This window comes from Leptosomus discolor, chromosome 1 (assembly GCF_034619465.1).
Source record: "Leptosomus discolor isolate bLepDis1 chromosome 1, bLepDis1.hap2, whole genome shotgun sequence".
Taxonomy (NCBI): domain Eukaryota; kingdom Metazoa; phylum Chordata; class Aves; order Leptosomiformes; family Leptosomidae; genus Leptosomus; species Leptosomus discolor.
The window spans coordinates 161030834-161053878 of NC_141391.1; the positions used below are offsets into that span (position 1 = coordinate 161030834).

The 23045-nt window shown below is 40.8% G+C and overlaps 1 protein-coding gene across 1 annotated transcript in view; it reads right to left on the reverse strand.

The window, feature by feature from the left end:
• MYH9 (myosin heavy chain 9) overlaps positions 1 to 23045 on the reverse strand; it is a 56187-nt gene that overhangs the window by 23727 nt on the left and 9415 nt on the right. Inside the window, exons 3-12 of the mRNA XM_009953572.2 lie at positions 15695 to 15722; positions 14803 to 14896; positions 9511 to 9603; positions 8748 to 8811; positions 8096 to 8194; positions 7083 to 7226; positions 5018 to 5113; positions 3813 to 3931; positions 2584 to 2736; positions 624 to 797 (exon numbers count right to left, since the gene is read on the reverse strand). Of these exons, the coding sequence (XP_009951874.1) occupies positions 624 to 797; positions 2584 to 2736; positions 3813 to 3931; positions 5018 to 5113; positions 7083 to 7226; positions 8096 to 8194; positions 8748 to 8811; positions 9511 to 9603; positions 14803 to 14896; positions 15695 to 15722 (1064 nt within the window). The remainder of the gene's footprint in view (positions 1 to 623; positions 798 to 2583; positions 2737 to 3812; positions 3932 to 5017; positions 5114 to 7082; positions 7227 to 8095; positions 8195 to 8747; positions 8812 to 9510; positions 9604 to 14802; positions 14897 to 15694; positions 15723 to 23045) is intronic.

Below are 23045 nucleotides of genomic sequence, written 5' to 3' on the forward strand. Positions count from 1 at the left end.
ATACTAATAGAAGTTGTTAACAAGTCTTCAAAATCCTTATCTGAATTCTGAACACTGTTAGAAGGGCTCTTCCATGACACTTGTCTAGGTTGTTTTATGTAGAAAAAAAAAAATCGTTTTAAGAGAAGGAACCCTGTTACACTGTTCTCCAAATATCCAGGTGTCTAAATGCAGAAGACCACAGTAGAACATTTCACAAACTAGTCCTTACTATTGGAACATCTACTATGAAATTTGTAAATTTCCAAGTTTCATTAAAGCAGAACAAAAGCAACAGGTATTCACAGCTTATCACACTTACAGTTAAGTAGGAAAGTTCATACTACTTACGGTAAGCCACACATTCATCTAGCACCATGCAGATCTACACAAATGAATACAACTTTGTAAGAGGAAAACGTGTCTGACTGTTTTCATGCCATATTTCCTACAGAACTGATACTAACAGATTTATCGGTGACATACTTTCAGACAAAGTGGAAGCTGTTTAATTCCACTTCTAAGCATACCACAGTGTCAAAAGCATACCACAAGTTTCCAGTCCACAGGTAGAGGTTATGTGCTCAATGATAAAATTAGTGCAGCCATTTTTTTGCTGCTCAGTCATAGAACAAAAAGCTTACCGGCTTCTCTATGAGGTCAATGCAGGGCTGCAGATCCAGGCCAAAGTCAATGAAATTCCACTCGATGCCCTCCCTCTGGTACTCCTCTTGCTCCAGAATGAACATGGTGTGGTTAAATAGCTGCTGCAACTTTTCATTTGTGTAGTTAATGCACAACTGCTCAAAGGAGTTCAACTAACCAAGAAAAAGGAAGAAAGATGTTTGAACAGCTGCTTTTGAAGACACACCTACTATTCTCTAAGCATGAAAGATCACATCTATAGCTCAGGAATTTAAGCTAGTGTTCCGTGTGGGGTGGAGAGCCCTTCGTCAGTAAGTCCATTTGCTTATGAACTGTCTTTCCCGTCATGTGCCACTGCATCACTGCCACAATCCCTAGGGAAGTTCATACACACTGTTCCTCAGACTTCACAAAAGAATGTTTAGTTGTAAACAGCAGAAGAATTACTGCAGCTACTTAACCCGGGAACAGAAAAGATTCCTCACAAACTCAGAGCTGGCAAGCACTCCTCATAGGAAGATGAAGCAACAGAAGCCTGAAGACAAATTCCTAAAAGCATGTGGACTGGAAAGTCCCTTTTTAATCCTCATATATAAAATCAGGGCAAGGAAAGTGAGGGAAATTTCATCAATATCTCTAGATTTCTTCAAACTGTATGGACAAGGTGCATTTTCATGTTAGAGCACACCAAATATACTGCAGCTGCTAAAGAGAACGGTCCTGTTCTACTTCCTCCACGTTTCAGTAATTCTTAACCATGTATTTCCACTCCTCTCTTTTCATGAGATCCAGCAACCACGAAACCAAAGCTAGACTGATCGGGGCAGGAGGAAACTAACTTCTCTGTCTCTTAGTTTTCCATTTCATCAACAAATTGGTCCAGTTCACTTTGCAGCTGCACATGAGCTAGGTCCAGCATAACACAAGTTGATAGGAGCTCCCTGGCTGGGATAATGGCAGGATAGTTCTTTTTGGTGGCAGCCTGTGGCTGCTTCAGAGCAAGTATAACGCAAAGCCACATTCTAAAATTGCTGTTTCATAGACATAATGGTTTGGCCTAACAGTTCACTGCCACCTATAGAGGGAGCTCCATACTTCCCCTCTTTTCCATCTCTCCCTCAAATTTCCTTGAGCTCTTCCTCTCCTACATTTATCTTGCATCAGTTTTTATGCTCAGATTCCCCTTTGCAGAATGACTCAATTATAAAACACCCTAAGAAAATGCTTTCCACAGGGCTAGCGAGGTGAACAGTACAAGGAATTGCAGCCAGAGGCAGCAGAGGGCAAAACGAACAAGTTCACTCCTTTTCTGCATCAAGGAGCTGCAGTTAAATCCGTTTAGCTGTATGTGAAACCACACTCTGATCCCCGATTTTCAGGCTTCTTGCAGAAAGGAGCATACGTAAGTCAGAATTTGTGTTGGATCTGATTTGGTCTACCCTGTCTTTGTCTTTTCCAAAACACATTAGCAGGAAGAAGAAACTATCTCTGACAATTTTTAACGATGCAAATAGGTTTCAGCGGATCATCCATTAAACGTTTTGGGACAGACTAATGGGACATAAAATTTTAAGTCCAGTGGTGATCCATAACTCTACATTAAAGAGACTCTTTTGTAGGTTAGCAAACACTTAAGCTATGAGCTATAAAGGGTCAAGAACACCTGTAACTGTGAAATTAAAATAATTCTAATGCACATGCCAAAAAGGATGCAAGCACCAGAATACACAGCAGTGAGACAAAACCCTTGCAGAATACATAAAATACTAAAGAATGAACCGCTTAAGTTACTTAATAACTTATCTGACAGTTCACATCAGCAAAGATCTCAAATAACAAACGCAGAATACACATCCTTTCCAAAACTATATTGTCTTTTCCAGTTTTAAAGGGATTTCCTTCAGCAGCCTTTGCTCCATGGTAAACTGTGCTAAGTGCAAGGACCTGACATCTCCTTACCTCGAAAATCTCAAAGCCAGCAATGTCAAGGATCCCAATGAAGGACGCACCCTGTCGCTTGGTCTTATCCAATGCCTTGTTGATACGCATAACCAGCCACCGGAACATACGTTCGTAAGTGGCTTTAGCCAGCGCTTCAATGGCAAAGTCAGCCTAAACAGAAAAAAGACAGAGATCAGGAGTTATATTCCAAAAGAAGGCACAGATTACACTGTTTTGGCACCTAACGGCCCAATGTAGTCTGAGATTTTTCTCTCCACCACCAAATTCACTGAACAAGGCTCATTTTAGAGGTTATTCCCAATGAAAAGTAGATGGCACAGCGACAGTCCATAAACAAGAGCAAAGAATTCATCTTACTAAATTAGCGTGTTAGAGCCAAATTTCAGAATCCTGCCTGTTAGAGAAACCGATGGCCAGTATTCAGACAAGAAAAATTATGCCCAGTCACCTCCAAAGACTATAGCAACATAGCACGTTCCATAGGCCCAAAGAAAAACATTTAAAGTCTTTTGTAATTTAGGATTTGTGAAGACCAGTGCCTCCCTTCCATGTCACTATCCTACCTCTGACTGACACAAAAATACTACGTATAGTAAGAAGTTAAATATCAAAATGGAAAGGTAGCCTGTGACTATTTCTAGACTTCATTCTCTTCCTAATCCCTTCCATGTTATGGGAGCATGTTTATTTACACTGAGAATAAGGATGTGTTTATAAAGAAGCCCTGCAGCAAGCGCACAGGCTTTGCTCCATTCAGGAGGCCACCAGCTCCTAGATCAGGTTTCATTTAGAGCACAAACCAATTCAAGAGCGTCACAAAATTTACAATCAGTTTCAAGGGTAAACAGCAAATTCTTCCACCCTGACCTACTCAAAAATGGTACTTTCTGTATTACAGCAACTTGAAAATGTCATCCTCACATACAGCACTGAAGGAACTTACTCCCTTGGGACAGCCAGTCACCAAAACTAGGGGAGTTGTGTTCTCTTTTTTTTTTTTTTTCCCCAAATGAGAAAGAGTGCTCCAGGGGCAGGGTGATTTCTATTTTTATACAGATCAAGTGAGCAAATACTAGAAGCAATATGTAAGTTACATTATTCAAGTGTGGTTACCATACATTGCAAAAATGGTTATTAAACGCTACAGAAACCTCTAATACATTTGTTAGCTTTATGACAGCAAGATTAAAGACTAAAGTACTCATTAATTTTTAGAAAACTCATACCTGCTCTTTGGTCTGAGCTTTCTGGACATAATCTCGCCCAACTTTGATGCGAGGAGTCAGGATACCTCTCGTGAAATCCGTCACATTGATACCCAAAAGGTGAGACACCTTCTGAGCAGCTAAAGATGGTAAAAGGAAACAAAAATATTAATGTTCTTTTGTTCTTCTCACAAAAAGCAAGAGAAAAACATTCCTGCAACTGTTTTCGCAAGAGAGTCATGAAACAGCTTATAAAAAAAAAAAAAAAAGAAGAACTGGTTGATGAGACAAAGAAAGGTATCTTCAAAACAAGAAAATCCCCCAAAAACTCTTGCAACCCATACTACAGGCCATTGAGTTTCTCCAGAAGCCACAAAAGTAAATTTGAAGCGACACTCTCATGCCATTAAGTCATAACACGGAAGCTTTAGAAAGTTCATGGTCTGTAATTAATTTAAAGATACGTCAAGTAACGGATTTCTTAATCAAGCTAATTGTTCTGTCTTCATTTACTGATTAGTCTTTGAGGCAACTCCGTATTTCAGATTCAAGATGCAAAACCCGAATTTGTTTACTCTCCTCCCCAAAATGCATTTAGGCCATATTTTCCATAATAGCCAAAAATACAAACACTTAAAAGATAAATTAGCAACCTCTTATATTTCTGCAGTACATCTATAACGAAGGTCTAAGAGCTAAGTCTTCCAACAGACAGCCTTCTGTCATGTGAAACATGGTACTATTTACACATGCAACAGTGGGCAGTGCAATTAAAAGATGTACACGTACTTGATACTCACCATAAAACCATGCACCTTACTTTTACAGTTACTAGTCTACCGACAAAGTCAGCAAAGAACATTTCTTCAAGTCTCATAATATAGGTTTGTAGGAGTAATCATTCCTAGCTTGGTTAAAACACACACACACTACATATTCCAGTAGAGTAATCCTTTTCATCTGGCCATCACGTGTGCTTCCTGCCTAGCCCTGTCACAAGAACAGTGCCACATTCCTGCCCATGGGTGGCTGCAAACACACGCCTGGCAGAACAGTCTGTATTCGTATGAAGGAGAGTATCAGCTCACTTGACAAATAATTTACATTAAAGAAAAACAAGACTCCAGCATTCCCTACACATCGTAATACATTCGTCTACTTGCAAGAACTTCCTGTAGGCTTTTTTCTACGTTTCTCTTTGGTGGGGGAGAAAGGAGAGTGGTTACCTGTATTGTCTGGCATAGAGGCTTGGTCTGTATTACGCTCCTTCTTGAAGACTATGTTGCCAAGTTGAAGAACACCTGAGATAACCTTCAGCAGACCTTTTAAAATAATAATAGCAGCTTAATGTCAGACATCACCAAAAGCCCTGATATGACCCAGTTACCTTTCCTGACACGTTAAGGTTAAGAGGCCCTTGTCAACATCCCATAGATTTTTCTGGAATTTGGAAAAAACATGACAGGTAATTCCTCTATCTGACTCCCATTCAGGACACAGGACTTGCCCTGTTCCTTCTATTCAAGACTACACAGCCTGGAAATTTATCCATTCTCAACATCACTATAGTAAAGTGGGAGACAGGACTGAGGGTAACGTGCTACCCTACGACATCTATATCTTTTGATAAAATGTTTGTTCTCTTTTAGAGGGCCAAAATCTACTACTTTCCTCTACGGCTACTGTTAAACACAGGAAAGAGACAGGAAAGACATACTTCAATGCCATAGATTCAATTCAGTTTTCACGGTGTATCAATGAAAGCTCATTGCATAATAGCTTCTAGTTGCCTTGAGCAAAGTAAACTGCCAGTCACTTGCAAAGGGGATCTTGTACCAAAGATTTTGTTGTCCCCTAATTTCTACCTGTTACAGAAACATTTGTTTTAAAACAATATCCTTTTGATAGCAGAGCAAACAAAGGCTCCATATATGCTACATGAGGACTAACAGAAAAGAAACATGTATGTTCCCAGAGTGGCGTGTTATGAAATTCGGTGGTTTTGACAGCTGAATCTGGAGTCCGGGCACTTGGACAGACAGCTTGTTTTGATGTTGTCTCACAAATGAAGATAGTTAGTGCTTAGACTTTACATCAAAACTAAGTAAGCCTACCAGCCAGCTACTCTGTGTATTGTTCTCCTAAGCCTATAAGGATCATTAATGCATTTCATACTTTGAACAGCAAGTGCAAAACACTAAAGCTATCTTTGCTGTAGTGGCTGGAACCAATAGCTCATCTATGTGACAGCAAAGGCATGCCCTAGAGCATACATTAAAAACTCAACTCAAAAAATTGAGCATAGTAGAAGGTCCTGACAATAAATTAGGCTTCCAATTCTTTCATTCAGTTCAGGCAAATTTCTTTTCACCTCCGTACAGCAGTTTCAGTCTCAGATGATTCAGGATATCAAGACGTGTATTAAATCATGGATAACAACAGCATGGATTTATAGCAGGCTGGACTGTGAAGAGCAATAGTTAACCACAGGCACATATCCCCTACAGCTACAAGAGCTGCAGCCTCCAGCAGGGGAGGCGGTGACCTGAAACCACCACAGATGCTTGCTTCAGTGTAGAGAAAAATCAGTCCTAGTTTTCGAAGACATTATATATCTACAAACTGAGATTTTGCAGAACACTAGTTCCCAGCCAGTGAGGCAGATCATGAATGAGACAGCACGGAGCTCTGGTGAATACATATCACCGTACTTTGTGCTGGCTGCATGCAATTCTAGCTTCACTGTCACGGTACTGTGCTCTCAGAATCAGACAATATTAATTTCTGATCAGCAGTTCAGTGTTAAGCTGGAAAGAAAGGCACTATGACCAGGCCATTCTCAAAGTACTAATCCAGCAGTGGCTGGATTAGATACTTTAAAGCCACTGCTTAGGGATAGGGGGAGCACACAAGCCATGCATTGCAGAAGAGAATGAGGGGATTCTTGTATCTTGGATGTGTTATTCATAAACTAGATACATAGCCTTCAGATTGGGAACAAAACCAGTAAGCAGAAGCATGTTTTCATTAGCCGCTTGACTTCTAACCTTAACTGTATAAACTGAAACTGTGCTGGTAGATCCTGAGGTAGGTCACTCCAAAGCCACTAAGTTTAACACTTGCACACTTGTTCACTTGGGGCAGGAATGGACACCAGACAAAACAAAAGCAACAAAAAATCCAAACCAACCAACCAAACAACCCCAGAACAAAAAACCCCACAACCTCCAGAGAGATACGATCTGTTCCCTCTTTCATCTTGCATTTTCAAGCCCTTCAGAGGATTCATACCTATTTGCTCCTCATCTGGGATGCCCATGATCTTCATTGCCTCCATGGTCTCCTGAAACATATCTTTGTCTTGCTGACCCGGGATCGTAACATGCCCATTGGAAAGGAAGCGATATTTGTTGTAAGGCTCCAGCAACAGATCATCTTAGGAAAGAATCAAGAAAGAAGTTATTATGGCTTTTTTTTTTTTGCTTTTGCTTTTTTCCCACAGACAACAAGCTACTGCTAAGATCAAATTTCAGACTTGCATATGCTAGCAGGTGCTGGATGAATCTGGGATTAAGCCCACTTTTACTGCAGCCCAAACATCTAATGTATTTTACATTTCTGCCTTACTTCTTTCTATTCCCTCCTCTGGACTACTGCACCAAAGCAGCGTCAATCATCATTATGCCCTAAGTTTATAAGAAGCAGGGATTAACTTGAAAGTAAATTTGCCTTTCATTTCAGACACCTCATTTGTTTCAAGTCAAGTGAAAGTTAATATATAGCTCTTGAAACAGTAGCAACTACGAGGAAAGTTCTCTCCTGTCCTTCCTCCAGATCAGTTTGCAGCTCTCGCACAACATGGACCCTGATTACTAGGCTGAGGTATTAAAGCCAGGTGCACTAGGATCCTAGACTTCTAGAGCTGCTTAGGTGCTAACAGCTTTTCTCCATTCAGTTAAACGCCGAGTACATCACAGTAGGACCATTCCTGCACTAGAAGGTTTTACATCATGCAAGACAAGACTAAACATGGGACAGTGATTTAGATAAGGAAGGATGTAGAGTCATTGCTGGCAAGGAGACAAGTGCAGGAAGGAACCAGAGAAGCAAGTTTTCAGGAACCAAGAAGTCCAGGGGGAGGGCAGACAGACACATGAGTATACAGAAGAAACGGAGAAGGGAGTGATCATATCTAAAAAGCAGAGCCAAGAAACTATGAAGGAACAGGTCCTAGTCTACAAGTGGTTTGGACCCTCTGTCATTGTTTTGAGGGAACCCCATAACTACAACAAAATCAAACTTACTCTTCAAATGCTCCCCTGCCCCAGACAGCAGGTAGTAAAAGATGTGGAAGGTTCTCTCCTCTTTGGCTTGACGAATTGCACGTGACTTCTCCAGCAGATCTTCAGGGAGTCAAGGCATATGGCAGGACATACAAATCACTTCCTATTCTATGGCAAGAGAAAAAATTCATACTACCTGATGTTTTCCTCATATCAATTATCAGGGGTATTGATTTAGCAACCATTATCAGTCAACGACCCACTGAGCTTCTGGTCTCAGTTCTGCCAGCTTCTGAATGATGGCTATGAAAAGAGACGCTTAACTGATAAAAAGCCAAAAAAACAGTGGCCATCCATCCCTACCTGCCTTGGACAGAAGCGAGAATGGCTTATGAAATTTCAAAGCTATTCATCTTATCACAGTTTACGCTTTCATTTCAGCCTCCTGAGATTAGAATGCATTCATTCAGAAAAGATGTCCACCGTGATCACAAAGGTCACAAAATACTGCACGAAGAAGCAGAAGACTACAACAGTAATCTTCCTAGCATAAATTTAAGTGCTTCCTACCACTTTCTCGACCTGACCTCAGTTGCAAAGAGATTGTTAGGTACCATTATTGACACCTCTAAAGCCTTTAACTCCTCCTTTTATGCGGTCACAGAAAGGATACAGGTCTCGATATTGGCTCCAACAATGTAGCCATTGACATCAAAGTTGATTCTGATGAACTTGCCCTAAGAGGAAGACAATAGCATTAAGATTAGTACTCATTCTATCTGGTAACAGCAGTAAACAGCAAAGGTAAACCTTCTCTTTTTAATCCAGGAAAGGAAATTCAGAACAGGTCAGGCAGGTTTTACGCAAAACATAAGGTCAGCCAATGCGCAATGCCTGCTGATCACAACAGCAATTTAACAAACAAGATACCAAACACTTTCAGACATTCCTGACATTCAGACACCCTACAATTCAAATTCATTATATTTCAGCCTAGATTTTCCACAACCAGGGTCCCTTCAGTTTCATGTGCTATATGATCTAGACAGTTCCACCTCCCTCAGAGTTAGCTTCAGCCATTTTCATTTAGTTCCAGCTCTAGCTCTACCATCTGCCTCTCAGACCCTGTCCACTTGTCTCCAAAGCAAGCAAAATAAAGACTAGTATTTGCTCTTCAGGATAAAACTGACTCTAATAAACTCACAATAAAAATCATCATAGACAACCCTGGCACAGAGTCAGGTTTCATCATTCCAGAAACCTCTAAGGTCCATTCTGGATAATTCACTGAATGAAATTCGCTTCCCAGATTAATTTGAAGGTAGTCACTCACAGACAGTCGTCCTATCCCTGACAGCAATTCACCCAAAAGTAGATCAAGTCTTCCCTCTGGAAAGTGTAGAATATTGGCACCTGTGCTAGATAGTAATACTCACAAATCTTGAGGAGTTGTCATTCTTTACTGTCTTGGCATTTCCAAAGGCCTCCAGGATAGGATTAGCCTGGAGCAACTGTCTCTCCAATTCACCCTAGAGACAAACCAGAAATTAATACAGTAGGTAGCAGTTCACAACATTAACCTTGGGTCAAACCAGTGCTGAAGTTTCAATTCACACTAGCTTTGCATCTGTTGTAGAGAAGCCACATTAAACCTTAGGAGATGATCCCTTAAACCTTCGAAGGAGACTCATTAGTTATATGGGTAAAACAGAAACATTCACGAATATGCCTTATTCCCTTCCTCAACACAAGGGCATCCCAGTACTGTCTTCCTGTTAACAAGAAGCCCTTCAAAGCCACTTGGCCATAATATCCCACAGACTTCCAAGGATCCAAGCGAAACACCATACAATCCAAGATCAGGCCCTCATCCCAGAAGCATCTTGACATCTACGCTGGAAGAGCGAGGAAAATCCTGTCTTGCTAGTGCAAGACAGCCCTGAACTCTGCTAGTAGTAGGTTAAGAAGTTAGTCTGAAAAAGTCTAGTGTTTTAAAAAACAAGCAAAAAACCTTGCATTAAGAGTCTACGTCTTCCAAAAAACAAACATGCAAAAACTTCCTTTGTAAGGAGGCACACAAAAAAGTGAATTAGTGGTATCCCACAAACTGCATGATCGCTTGCATTCTGCTGCCATATTCGCACACTCCTCCCCTCAAGGAACACAAAATGCTGGAGCTGTAGAAAAAGAAAATTCAGAACCTTTATCCCTGCCAAGTACTAGACCATTGGAGCATATACACCTTTCCCTGCAGGCTCTAGATATATCCCTGTCTGTTTTTAAAAATTACTTGTCCTCTGTGCTAAAAGCATGAAGTTCTATATATTTCAAGATTACCTAAAAAGCGCCTAGAGACAGAAAATGACCATTTGGATTAATGTTTCTTTTTTAGCAGTTATCATTAAGTACTCAAAACTTCCTATGCATAACAGATGGGAACGAAGTTTGACTTGAGAGAACTGGAATTTATGGGCAAATTATTTTAGGCTATTTCTAAAAGGAAAATTGTTCCCATTCATTTTCAAAGTGCATTACAAAACAGATTGGTCTTCACAGAGTTTCTCTAAAAGTACATGCAATAAAAACAAAAAAAGGAAGATACATGAGAAAATGTACAAAGAACTGCAAGTCTTTATTCCTTATTTCCACAGTCACCTCACTTCATGCTTGCAAAGTGCAAGGCCAAACCAGCCCCTCAGTCCCTGTGGAACTGCCCATACACAGAAGTGGCAGCTGCTGCAAACCCTTTCATTCACTGTCAAATATATGTAAGAAGGGAGTTTGCCCTGCGAAGGGAACCTGAGCTGGGACACCTGCTCTCTCACAACAGAGCCACCATGGGGCTTTGTAAGGAGAAAGCCTTGAAACTAGGGTTCACTCCTTGAAACTGCATGGAAGTTACATTTTCCCCTCCTATTCTGGCACATGTACTGAAGTTGAACACTCTTCCCTCACTCCATTCCTCGTCCCCATCCTGCAGCGAAGTCCTAGGCCTTTGCGACTGCAATCTGTTCCTATGCAAGTGAGAGACGCCAGCAACATCGCATTTCAACCCAACTATGGAACAGAGGGAAGAGACTAAAAAAGCCCATTTTTTCCTCTAAACAGAAATCAGGTTTTGACATCAAATCTATTTTAATTATTTGGCCAAAAATAAAACTAAGGTCATGCTTAGCTACACAAAGATGAAAAGTTTATAGAAATTCATACTATAGACTCTCCTGTTATTTAGTACCTCAGGAAGAAAGTGTCATTAGTGTCAAGTAGGTGTTGGTAAACTGTAGTTTAGAGGTGATTAGGTCTCTTGAACCACCAAGGTAGCAATACGCATACTGAAGGCCAGCTCAGGCTCACAGCAATATAAAGCTGTGGGAAAAGGAGAACACGAAGAGTTGGTCAAGTCAGTTAGCTCTCAACTTGCCTTAGCGCCATGATACAACTGGAGGATCAAGTTCTCAGCATGCCACAGCAATTTAAGTGGCTGCAATTACTGCAATGTATCCATTCCTCACTGTCTGCTGTCTTCGTTTAAAAAGACAATCCCATTACCTTCAAAATTTTAAAGAAGTTTTTGGATGGAGTCTGTTGGCGTTTTTTACCTCAAATTTTGATGGTCACCTTTCACCGAAGGAAGATACTTCATTATTATTATACAATGGGTGATTCTGCAAAGCAAAACCAGGACAACACAGAGCTGTCCGTCACAAGCTTTCTAGAAATTCTAAAGTTCCTATCATTAAGAGGCTGCCAATGTTCTGACACCTGTAATTGCCATTCCTTGACCTGAAACAAATTTGTTTAATACTTGGCATGCATTTGAAGTACGTACAATATTCTTCATGAAAACAGAAGCACTAACAGCCACTGGATCTGTTAGCCTGTGGTTGGGCAGCGCACAGTACACTCCTTTTCTACTGCTCTGATGTTCCAACACCAATTTAAAGCAATTAAAATCCTTGACGTTTATCTTGGACTCTGAATTTTTTTGCATCTCAGAGTTTTTGGAATTACTTCTATGCAAGGTAGGTTTGCCAGCCATTTATTCCTCAAGAGGTATGAAGAAAAGCATCTAGAAATCACAGCTAACTTTAACAGTGTGCAACTTAAAGAACTAAAGATGGGGAGGATGTTCGGGGGTTTTTGTTTGGTTATGGTGGTGTTCTTTTGTTGTTTTGCTTTTTTAACACTTTAGGGATTCGCTTTTGTATTCTTCTCTGCAGTCACGCAAGAGATTCCCAAATAACTGAATCCAAACAACAGTGGGTTGGATGGAGAAGGGAGAAAGATCATCAGTAACCTAACCTTCATTACAAATATTTAAGCATTAGCAACTATTACCCATGACTTTCTGATTAGCTGCAAACATTCTCATCTTGAAAAAAACACTACATGATTTAAGAAGTCAGCAGAGAAGCAGAGATTAAACATGGGAAAACATCAATCTCAATTTCCATAAATAAAGTTTCATCAAATTAAATAAGTGTTTATATAATTAGATTCAATAGGCCACAAAAGCAGCCTTAATGTGCTTAGTAGTCACACCATGCAGCTAGAAGCTATTTAGCTGAATATACTAATGCACTGGGATCGGTGGAAGGTGCCGCTACCTCGAAAACAAGAGAGCTAGAATTAAAGAATATGTTTTATAAATATGATTTTGCTCTGATACTTGAAAAAAAACAGACGTTTACATCCAAAACTTCTAATAGGTGACAGTCAGGAAATCTTTCTGGTAGGTAAAGCACCCCTACTTTCAATAGTACCATCGGTTCAGTTATGTGCCTAGTCTTGCAGCATAAAGGTTCAACACTATGATATTCTACCTAAAGAAAAAAAATCTGCCATGACCAGTATACTAGAGACATCCTCAAAAAATGCAAGTATGCATCTTCATAAACTCTTACAACCTAGTTCCAAGTTTAGGGTTTGTAAAGAATTGTTGCATACAGCACTCACTACCAATTAACATTCAAAGACTCCAGTTCTAAACCCTCTCTAGTAAGGTCAGCGCTACCGTTTAGCCACAACACCGGAGCAAAATGTGAGCTGCAGGACTTTTTGGAAGATTCAAAACTTAGGGGGGGATAAATATCAAACTTGGGCAAATCATCAACCAGTCCAATATAGGACTGTCTTATTCTTCTAAGCAGACTGCTAGTCCTGCTTCGGTGGTTGAAATTTTGCTCAAGAATAAGCAGTGGAAGAACACTTAACTCAAACCCATGATTCTATTTTCCACACTCAAAAAAAAAAAGAAAAAAGAAAAAAAAGGAGAATGTTTCTAAATACAGCTACTGACAGACCATGGAAAAAGCCTTCATATGTCTGAAAGCTTGGCACGTAGAAAGTTTTTTTTTTGGTTGCATTCCAGAAATTACTTATTACCGTGTGCGTGCGCACACATAGTATGCCTGCGTGCAGAGATGCCTTCTTATTCATATACTCTACACGCATAAGACATGCCTACACATCAAGCTACTATGGGAAAACTCTTACGTAGATACAGCGGACACACTTGGCATCTGGCTTTCATCACACAGCTCACCAGTGAACATTTCCAACATGTTCAGCTCTAGCTAACAAGCTCACAGTCCTGGAACACCCTGTCTGCAGGGCAGCCTTCCCCCTGACTTTTCTTTGCAACCTGCAGCCACATCTCAGTGCAGGGAACAGAAAGCTAAACGCTTAACTACATTTATCTTACTAGGAACAGCATACACACTAGACACTTATGGTTCTAGGAAAGCCTGGTCCAGCCCTATTGCCCTGGAGGAATACTTCTTGAATGGTGTATCTGGGAAAATCCTGAAAGAAAAACCTTAAATGCAAACTAGTATTGAGAATAGAACACAAGTATTCTTGATACTATTTCAGTCTCCAACTGAACATCCTCACAAAAAGATTATTGTGCACCACACACAAGAAAAAAAAATAAATTGTGAATTGTCTATGGATTTGTTTTAGCTGCAGAAAGTGATATTGGTGTGGAGTGAAAAGCTGCTCAAAAAAATCACACAATGGGACAGAAAATGCATTCCTGGTGCAGAACGTGCAGTAAACGTGCAGCTCACCTACGAGGATACAACTGACGAATTCGGCAATAGTCCATCGGGGGAGAGGGAGGGGGAAAAAAATATAAGTGAGACATCTTTAAAGTCCTCCCACCATCACCACCACCCTCTTTTCATGTGCTGCTAACACTTGGCTGTTTTCCACCCTCTTAATGTTTTCCTACAATTTCAAAGTTTTCAGCTGATGTCCACCAGCCTATCACTATATTATCCAGTTTTGGGACTACATATAATAGCCAGATCTAATCTATAAAAGTACAGAAGAAAGGAGACAGCTCCTCCACAGAAGGATCAGTTTTAAACTGCCTATAGTGGTTACAAGCAATGCATCCGTGTGAAAAAATCAGGACGGGTGATGCTTCCTTTACAGCATCTATTGCCTGTGCACCTGCCCACAAATCCAAGAGGTTGTGGATGAGTATATCCCCACTGGAGGTCCACTGAATTCAAATAGTTATGACTTAGAACAATGTTCCCTGGCTTGCAATTTTTGACAACTTTTTATTGTTTCATAGTTCACTGTCCTCCTCAAGTCCCCTGATAGATGTTAGTAGCTAGGCTTTTACTGAGCAATACGGCTTTTACCAACATCAGCCAAGATGTATTTATTGTCCAAAGTCAGCACAGCAATAAAGCATCATTAAACCTAGGTCTTACCTGGTCTTTTTTAGACTTGTGCGAGGAAGCAACATGAGCCAGATACTGAATGACCTTCTTGGTGTTCTCTGTTTTACCAGCTCCTGATTCACCTCTGTAAAGAAAATCTGCAATTCATTCACAAACAAGATGTAGGGGGACATATTCATATTTCTAACCCCAAAACGGCTACAGAGCTCCTGAACTGCATTCTGGCCACTGCAGCACCTCCTCAAAACCAAGAAAGAGCAAGTTGTACTGGCAAATGGCAGCAGCAGAGCTGGACTGCAGACTAGCCCTCAGCCAGTTTGCTGCTGGATGCAGGTTCCCCAGGTACATGACAGGGGAGGGAAGGTAATAAAGAACTATGCTTTCTAGTCACTTGGATACAAAGACTGCTGAGTGGCTGAGGAATAATTCAGAGGCTGCTGTAGAGGTAGGGGTGAAAGGTAATGAACTGAATCTCAAAAAGAAGCCTCCTGACTGCAAGAAGAAACATACCAACTCCTTAAGCAGAACTGAGGGCCAAACAATTTTGTCTGTCTAGAAAAGAAACTGCTGTATCAGGAGTATCTGTTACTGAATCAGTCTCATTACTACGAATGTACTTAAACATAACAGCTGTATCAAATCTGACGGACTTCTCCAAGCCCTTCCATTGACAAAGCTGCATTTCTTTAGCAGTTTGAGCACAGGGGCTGTTTCAAAACCTCCCTTCTTCCTACACTTCTTACAAAAATTATTCTGCAGAAAGGATTAAATATATATTGGAAGAACTGTAGCAAAACCCTCCTTGACTCTCCATTATTACCTGATTTACTGACCTATCCCCAGCACTGATGATTTAAAAGAGTCCTCCAACCAAGAATTTTAAAACTCAAAATTTGACATGCTGACAACTGTAAATACTCACGTGCAAAGGATGGACTGATCCTCTCGATCTAGAATAAAATTTAAAAGAAGCAGTCAGACTAAGACTCTAAATTTCTATGACAGAAGTCAACACCAAAGACAAAACCAGGAACTAGTAAACTCTGACAAGTATCTTCAGAAATATGGTCAGGTAACCCCTTCTCCAGCAACAGACCCCAACCTCCCACCATATGCCAAAGTATAATGGCATCTCAGCAATTTAGTTTTCTTCATCCAGAAAGAGTATTATTTGCATTACAATTTCTCTACAAACAATACAGAAGTATACCACTGAATATCACTTTACCACAGAGCTACAATTTGATGTATATGTACAACTTCTTCAGCCCCCTCCGTTATTATACTGCACCCATACTGGCTTACAGAAGTTACCAACAGAGCAGCAGAAATGAAAGGCGGAGGGGTGGGAAGTGGGACAGCAATCTTTACAAATCCCAAAGTGCCAAAACCTCACATCTAACAGAGGCTTTCACCACTCACCCACCCCCCCAAAAAAAAACACTGGAAGCTCAGTGAGAAGTTTTTGTTACTTATTTTGTACAGAATGGACTTGAAAACTACCAGACTGAAGAGCAGCCTAAGTCCTATACAGCAGATTTGTTCATGGCACCATCTCCTATTATATTAACACAGCATCTAGTAACAGTAGAAACCTTTTCTTTTTCATGTTGACATACCAGTAGACACATTAATTCCTGTGTTCAATTCCCAGCTGTGGATGATAATATCTTTCCAGTTGCAGAACTTACTTCACCCAGCCAATCCACCACTATCTTTTCCCACATCTTTCACCTTCATTTAGCTGTCACCTACGATTCCACTTCCTCATAAGCAGTCCTGGCTAGTCCTTCCACCATGCCTTCATCCCACTGCTCCTCCACCACTTCTGTGTGAACACACTCCCCTGCTTCTGCCTTGGTGTCACCTTTCATCCACCCCTCCACCTTGTGCCCCCACCCCCTGCATCCCATTCCTCCCCCATGCCAAGGAACCAGCTGGAAGACCGGGCAGACTGCAGAGTGACTGTGTCTACACCACAACAGCTTTAGTAGCTTGTCGCCATCACAGGGCCAGCAAGACCTGTTCAGACATGGACAGACTTGAGCACAGCAAGTCATTCACACACAGTCCACAAGAGCTATTGGGGCACTCACAGAACAGACTCTGCCACTAAACTCAAAAATCCCCATTAGTTTGTAAGTCATCCATTTGGCTGTGTCTGTTTTATTTGACTTTAGAGGGGTTTTTTTGCTTAAGATCAAGACCAGAGAACTATCAGATCATCCAGTCTGAGAATGCCAGTAACACAGCAGTTAGATTTCATCCAGTTATTGTCATTCTTTCCTTTTTCCACGCTAAGCACTAATTTGGTGTTGGACTGAAGTCTAATCTCTCAACAGAGAGAAAGCAAGCCTCAAACATCCATGCGAGCATACAAATTCAATAATGCTCTAATAAATTATTTCAGTAACTGGTAACCTTCATCAGTACATTTATGGATGTGACTGTCTCTATATTTTAACTACTGGTTCTATTCCCTTCTCCAGCCGCTTAGAGAACCCAAGTGCACTCAGTATTTTCCCCATCAGAAAGTACTTAGACAATATAATTGAGTCACCATTCAAGTTCATTTGTGCAAGATAAAGAGATGGAGCTGTAATTAGGGAAGGCTTTATAGTCAGATAGAGTTCAGGTACCTGAAACCACTCTCTTTACCCTGAAACCACCATTCTTCACTGCCGCTGCAAGCGAATTTAGCATTTCAGTCCTAACATCATGATTGCCATATTTATAAAGAAAAATCTCCTATAAATTCAGTTTGTAAAGAGAGAAGTGTCTTTGGACACATTTTCATGGAATAAGGAAAGCAGGTAAACCTACTAAATTGGAGATTCTATCTTTTCTTAAATTATTCTAAAACCAATAACGGAAACATTAGGTTCACATGCTACAGATAGGCAACTCCTGCTCTTAAGCTTCTTTACTGGAAACTGATTGTATGCAGGTGAGCACAAAAAAAAAAAATCAGAGGAAAATAATCTGCTTTATCCTTGTTAATACTGTTCTCAGAAAGAGCTGATCAGCCCTAAGACTGGAAGAAAGCAAGTAGAAGAAAATCATCATTCAAATGGTTTTGGCCTGGCAAATTTTTAGGCATTCAAAACTAGACACTGCAGCTTTACTAGCATTGCAAATTCATTCTTTCAAGTGTTGAATTTTATTCATTGCCTTTAAGACATGCACCCCTTTTGCTGAGGGACAGGCTAAGAGCAGATGTTAGCCAGCTCCAAAGGCCCCACCCACTCAAGGTTTCCAGTGGGTCAAGAGCTCAGCACAGCACACACCAGCCCTGTTCGTGACTGGCCACGTTGAGGGTGGATCAGGGGAATAACTAATGACTCATTTAGGAATTGCCTAAAGAAATGTATTCTTCAGCAGTGGGACACCTGGGTGCAATGCTCTATCAGAAAGCAGCTACGTGAAAGGACAAGATTGTGCCTCTGAATAACATCTGACTTCCAAAAGCTTCACTATAAACAAGCAGCCCATTTGACCTAGAAAAGGTTATATATAGAGGCTCTTCCAAGAAACCAATTTGAGAGAAAGGGGAAAAAAAAAAAAAAAAAGATAACCCTAAGGAAAGTGCTTGTTATTCCTGGTAGACAGCTCTGGTCTTGGAATGACAAGCTGGAGCTCCTCAAACAGGCAATGGAGCCCCAAGCACTTGAACAGCACATGTCTTCCCAATCTGCCTCTTCCAGGAGAAGATCCTTTATTCCGGCAAAATACATTGGTAAGCAGACAAATAAACCGACTGCCCAACAGAGAGAGAGATGATCAACATCAGGTAATACCAAGAAGCTCTTTGGCACTGAACACTTTTTGATCATCACACTCAGTTGAGAAGCTCTTTTCAAACCTCATTCCAACAAGGCAAGGTAGCAACAGCACCCTAGAATGACCCAAGAAGTCCCAAAGGGGCAAGCACAGAATTTTTCCACGCCTTAGCACGGAGCAAGGTGTTGAAAGGTGCTCAGACAGGAAAAGTCACAGACAGTGTACATTTTCCTCCCCCAACATACTTTCCCGGTGGCCTGCTGCAGCTGCGTTAGTCACCTCTGCTTTAAGCCAGCAGGAACGTACCTGCGAGTGCAGGCAAGTCACCAGCAGCGTGCAGACACTGCCATAAAAGGCAACATTCCTGTTTGCAATCCGGGGGAAATTCTTTCCCAGGACTGCAAAGCAGCAGTCATTGGGATAGCTGGAATTCTTCTAATTGTGTACAGACAGACAACTCAAATAATGTCTTGAGCAACAGGAAACTGGAGCCGACCAAAGGGCGAAAGAGCTAATGCATACAAAAGCATAACTCTTAGATACACTTCCAGTTAAGAATTGCTTTAAATGCCAATATTCATTCTCCACACAATACTGACTTGTGCCATCACGAATCAGAATTCAGTTGCCCAGACAAGAGGCCACCTCCACGCCCCCCCCCCCCCCCTTTTTTTTAAAGGATCATTCCACACGGGCGTAAGGCACAACTTCAGTCAGCACTTGTCTTTACTCCATTGTCAGTTGTGCAAGCAACCTACTCAGCAAAAGAGAATGTGCTGGGTACCGTAAACTGAGTTGCTTATAATAACACAATCAAGAAACGCCTGATTAAAAGAAATCTGCATCTGCTTTTCAATCCTAAACAGAGTCACTTATTAAAAACAATCCAGAATAACAACTCATTAGTTAATTATAGCAACAGCTCTGTATTTCAGACCAGCTGGCAAGGAAAGCTTTTTATCTAGGCTCTTCTTTAGCTTCATCACCACAGTACTCAAGTGATCATAAGAAGCAGCAGCCTCAAGCATCCAGAAATTCAGGAAGTAAAACATCCTTCAAATTTAAGCTATACAGCAGTATGGTATAATAAGATCAGTAATTATTTTTACTATACAAAAAACCCCATAATATCTAACTCATTCTTGACTTTCTTCAGTCCTAAAATAAAAGACTGCATTTTAGCCTGCTTCCAGGACCTTCAACATACATTAGAAACCTAATAAAACAACATTTTTTTATGCACAAGATGTCTCTTGTGAAAACAAGTCCTCTGCCAAATATTCTACTGCAAAACAACGAATCTGAATGAATGTTGAACGGCTGTGGTTGAATACATTGACATAATTGATAAATTAATAGAGCTCCAAACTCTTGAATTTTGTTTTTAGATGTTTTGGGACGGGAGAAGAAAAAGGTTGAGAGGCTAGAAGAGAATGTGCAATTTAAGCTCCACATCTCAGTTACAGAACATCCTAGCAGGCCTTTATCACCCACTTCCTCTGCATGAGTGACTCCAGTTTCAAGCCCGTTCATCTCCATAAAAGGAGAAGTAATATAGCGCTCACACAATGGTGACATCATCTCTCCAGCTAAGAGGAAGTGTAGCTGAAAGGCAAAGGCTTGGCTTGCAGTCCCCTGCCTATAGCTGACTCATTAAGGCTAAAAGCTTAACCATAGCTACTAGATGGTACCACCCACCCCCTAACCACCAAGCGCCTGGCAGGATGGAGCAGCCTGGCCCTCTCGGTTTCCGCTACCGTGCTGCTCCCGTAGCACTGCGGTGAATGCCTGCAGCCCTGCTTGGGCAACGGGCTGGCTGACCAAGTTAGAGAGCTGACCTAAAGCAAGAATTAGTCTTATATGCAGGCAAGTGCTTCAACCACGCAGTAGTTTCAGTCCCTCCTCAAACTTCTCTTCTGAGCTCAACATACTCTTATGACCTGACCATTGTCCTTCCCTCAGGGCTGTGACACAGGAGGAGCCCCAGGCGCTTGACACTGTGTTACGCAGAACAACCCCACTGGCATAAAATCTAATCAAATATGTTCACTGTGGTACTTTAACCTACATGCTGGTTTGAGTAGGAGCAAAAACACACCAGAGGAACACCAGAACAGAGCCTGAGAGCCTGTTTTTGCATTATCATTTAAGGAAAGCATTATAGAGGTTTCAAAACGCTAATAACCTATCAAGTACAAAAAAAAAGAAAAAGAAAAATCAAATGAAGGACAAACATAGCATACCCAAGACAGCTCTCGACAACAGAACTTCAAGATGTAAAAAAAAGAAGAAAAATCACTTGAGTTGGCAGGAATACTGCAGTGCCAAGATTCAGCTTTGCATTATCTGAAGTCTGAGGATAGTCACAAGGAGAAAAGTAAGTTTCATTTCAAAAAAAAAGAAAGAAAAAAGGAAAAATATATCCTAGTGGGTCAAATGCAAATATTTATTTCCCCAAGAAATTTTTGGACTAGAGCCGATACCCCTTTCTAGCATACCTCAACTGAATCTGGAGATAGCAAAACAGGAAAACAAGTTAGGCTGTAATTTTAGGTTACACAAATGTTTATGAAGTTCTGACAGGAAAGAATAACTGGTACACAGGCTGCAAAAGCTCAGGCAGCTTATGATACTAAAACAGTGAACTGCAGGGAGACTGACAGCAAAGGCTGAAACATTACATAAGTGACTGCCAGAGAGCTCCTGCTCGGGTTTACAGGAATGAAGCAAAAAGGGTGTGGTAACTACTAAAAAACAAGCGGGCAACAGACTGTTTTTAGCTCCTTGTTCTATTGAAAACCACATTTCGAGACACAGATTTTGAGAGCTGCATTTAGAAATCTCAAGTAATTCAAAGCATGTAAAACATTTCTTAAGAAAATCAGAAACTACGTACATCTTTTCTTGCCATTGTACACAAACACCAGCAAAACGAACATCCTTCATAATTAGTATCCAAACTTAACATTGCCCTTTGCATCAGAAATTTGGACAAATCTTGGAAACAAACTAGTGAAACCACAGGCTATTTGGTTTAGTGGAAACATAACTTGACCTTTACATGCAACTTGAAAGAGAAGTCTGTGCCTCTACATAATCTGAACAGTTCTGTCAATCAAGTATCCCTGAACTGGTAAGCACACACGGAATATTGCATATAAAGATGCACTTTGGGACAGTGCAATACACACTGCAGCACAGCAGACCAATGCTAAGAAGCAAGCTGAGAAAGAAAAATTGAGACCAAGAGGGTTAAAACAGTTCTACTAGTTCAGAAACTTAAAAAATACATAAACATCTAAGAGTTACAAATACAATACTTCAAGGTCATGTTCTATAGAAGCCAATCTAGAGGACTGTTTCTTGTGAAAAGGACAACTGGGCCTTAGGTGCACATGAAGATCTACAACAGCAAGTCATTTGTCTTACAACAGCTAACACTGTTTCCTTCCTTAATGTAACAAAGCCAATAAAAATAATGAAGTTACTATGCTCCAGAATATTTCCTTTTAAACACGAAACCCAGAGACTACCTCTCAAGTGAATACCACCAAGGTACTGGCTGCACAGGCTCCTTTGCAGACTAATCCATCAAGATCAAGGAGGGTTTAATCACTGCACAATGATTTTAAGAGTTTTGTTCAGTGAACCATTAGGAGCCCTACACTAATATGTGGAGAAACTGGATGAGAAAGATGGAGTACATTCATTAACAGTGCGCTGTCTATTGCCTCTCCTACCTATCTCTTAGTTGAGCAGGTTGAGCTTTGGAGACCACAATAACCACACCGATCTAACCTATTACAGAACTTTCAGACACTGGCATTAAAGCAGCCATTGTGCTCCAGACACCAATGAAATTTCTAGCTTCTATCAGCACTTGACATAGAAAATTCCCTATTCTAAGTAAGACAAACTGGTGCTGTCTAACAGCTTTGAAATACGTTTTTCTAAATAGATCCCCTGGAGACTATGAATTGAAGTGAAGAACGTACCCCTTCAGTGTACGTCTGCTGCATTACAGTAATGATTTGTTTGCTCAAGACACCACTCCACTTGCAGGCACTGTGCTTCAATCACCAGCACCAGAAGAGTAACTCTTCTGAAAGCAATCAGACCTGAGGCTTCTGGCATCCAGGTTACCCAGGGAACAGAAACATTAAGACAAATGGTTGTTTTCTCCAAAAATAAACATGTTACACCTTTTGCAGAGTTCTGCTCTTGAAGCACACTAAGTCTTCTCTCCAAGTACCATGCACCAAAATAATGTTTTCGCCTCATTTCTGAGTCTTAATGTCTTGAGTCAAAGAAAGGAGGAAAAAAGAAAAAAAAAAAATCACTTTAAAGACGTTCTCCATCATGTTGTTGCTTCAAGAAAGCACTTCTGGTGAAATTTAACAAAAAGCAATTTAATTTCTTGAAACAGATAAATGCCACATGACACTTTTGTGAATGGAGTAACCAGGGTAGACACAAAAAGAGGACCAAGCTCA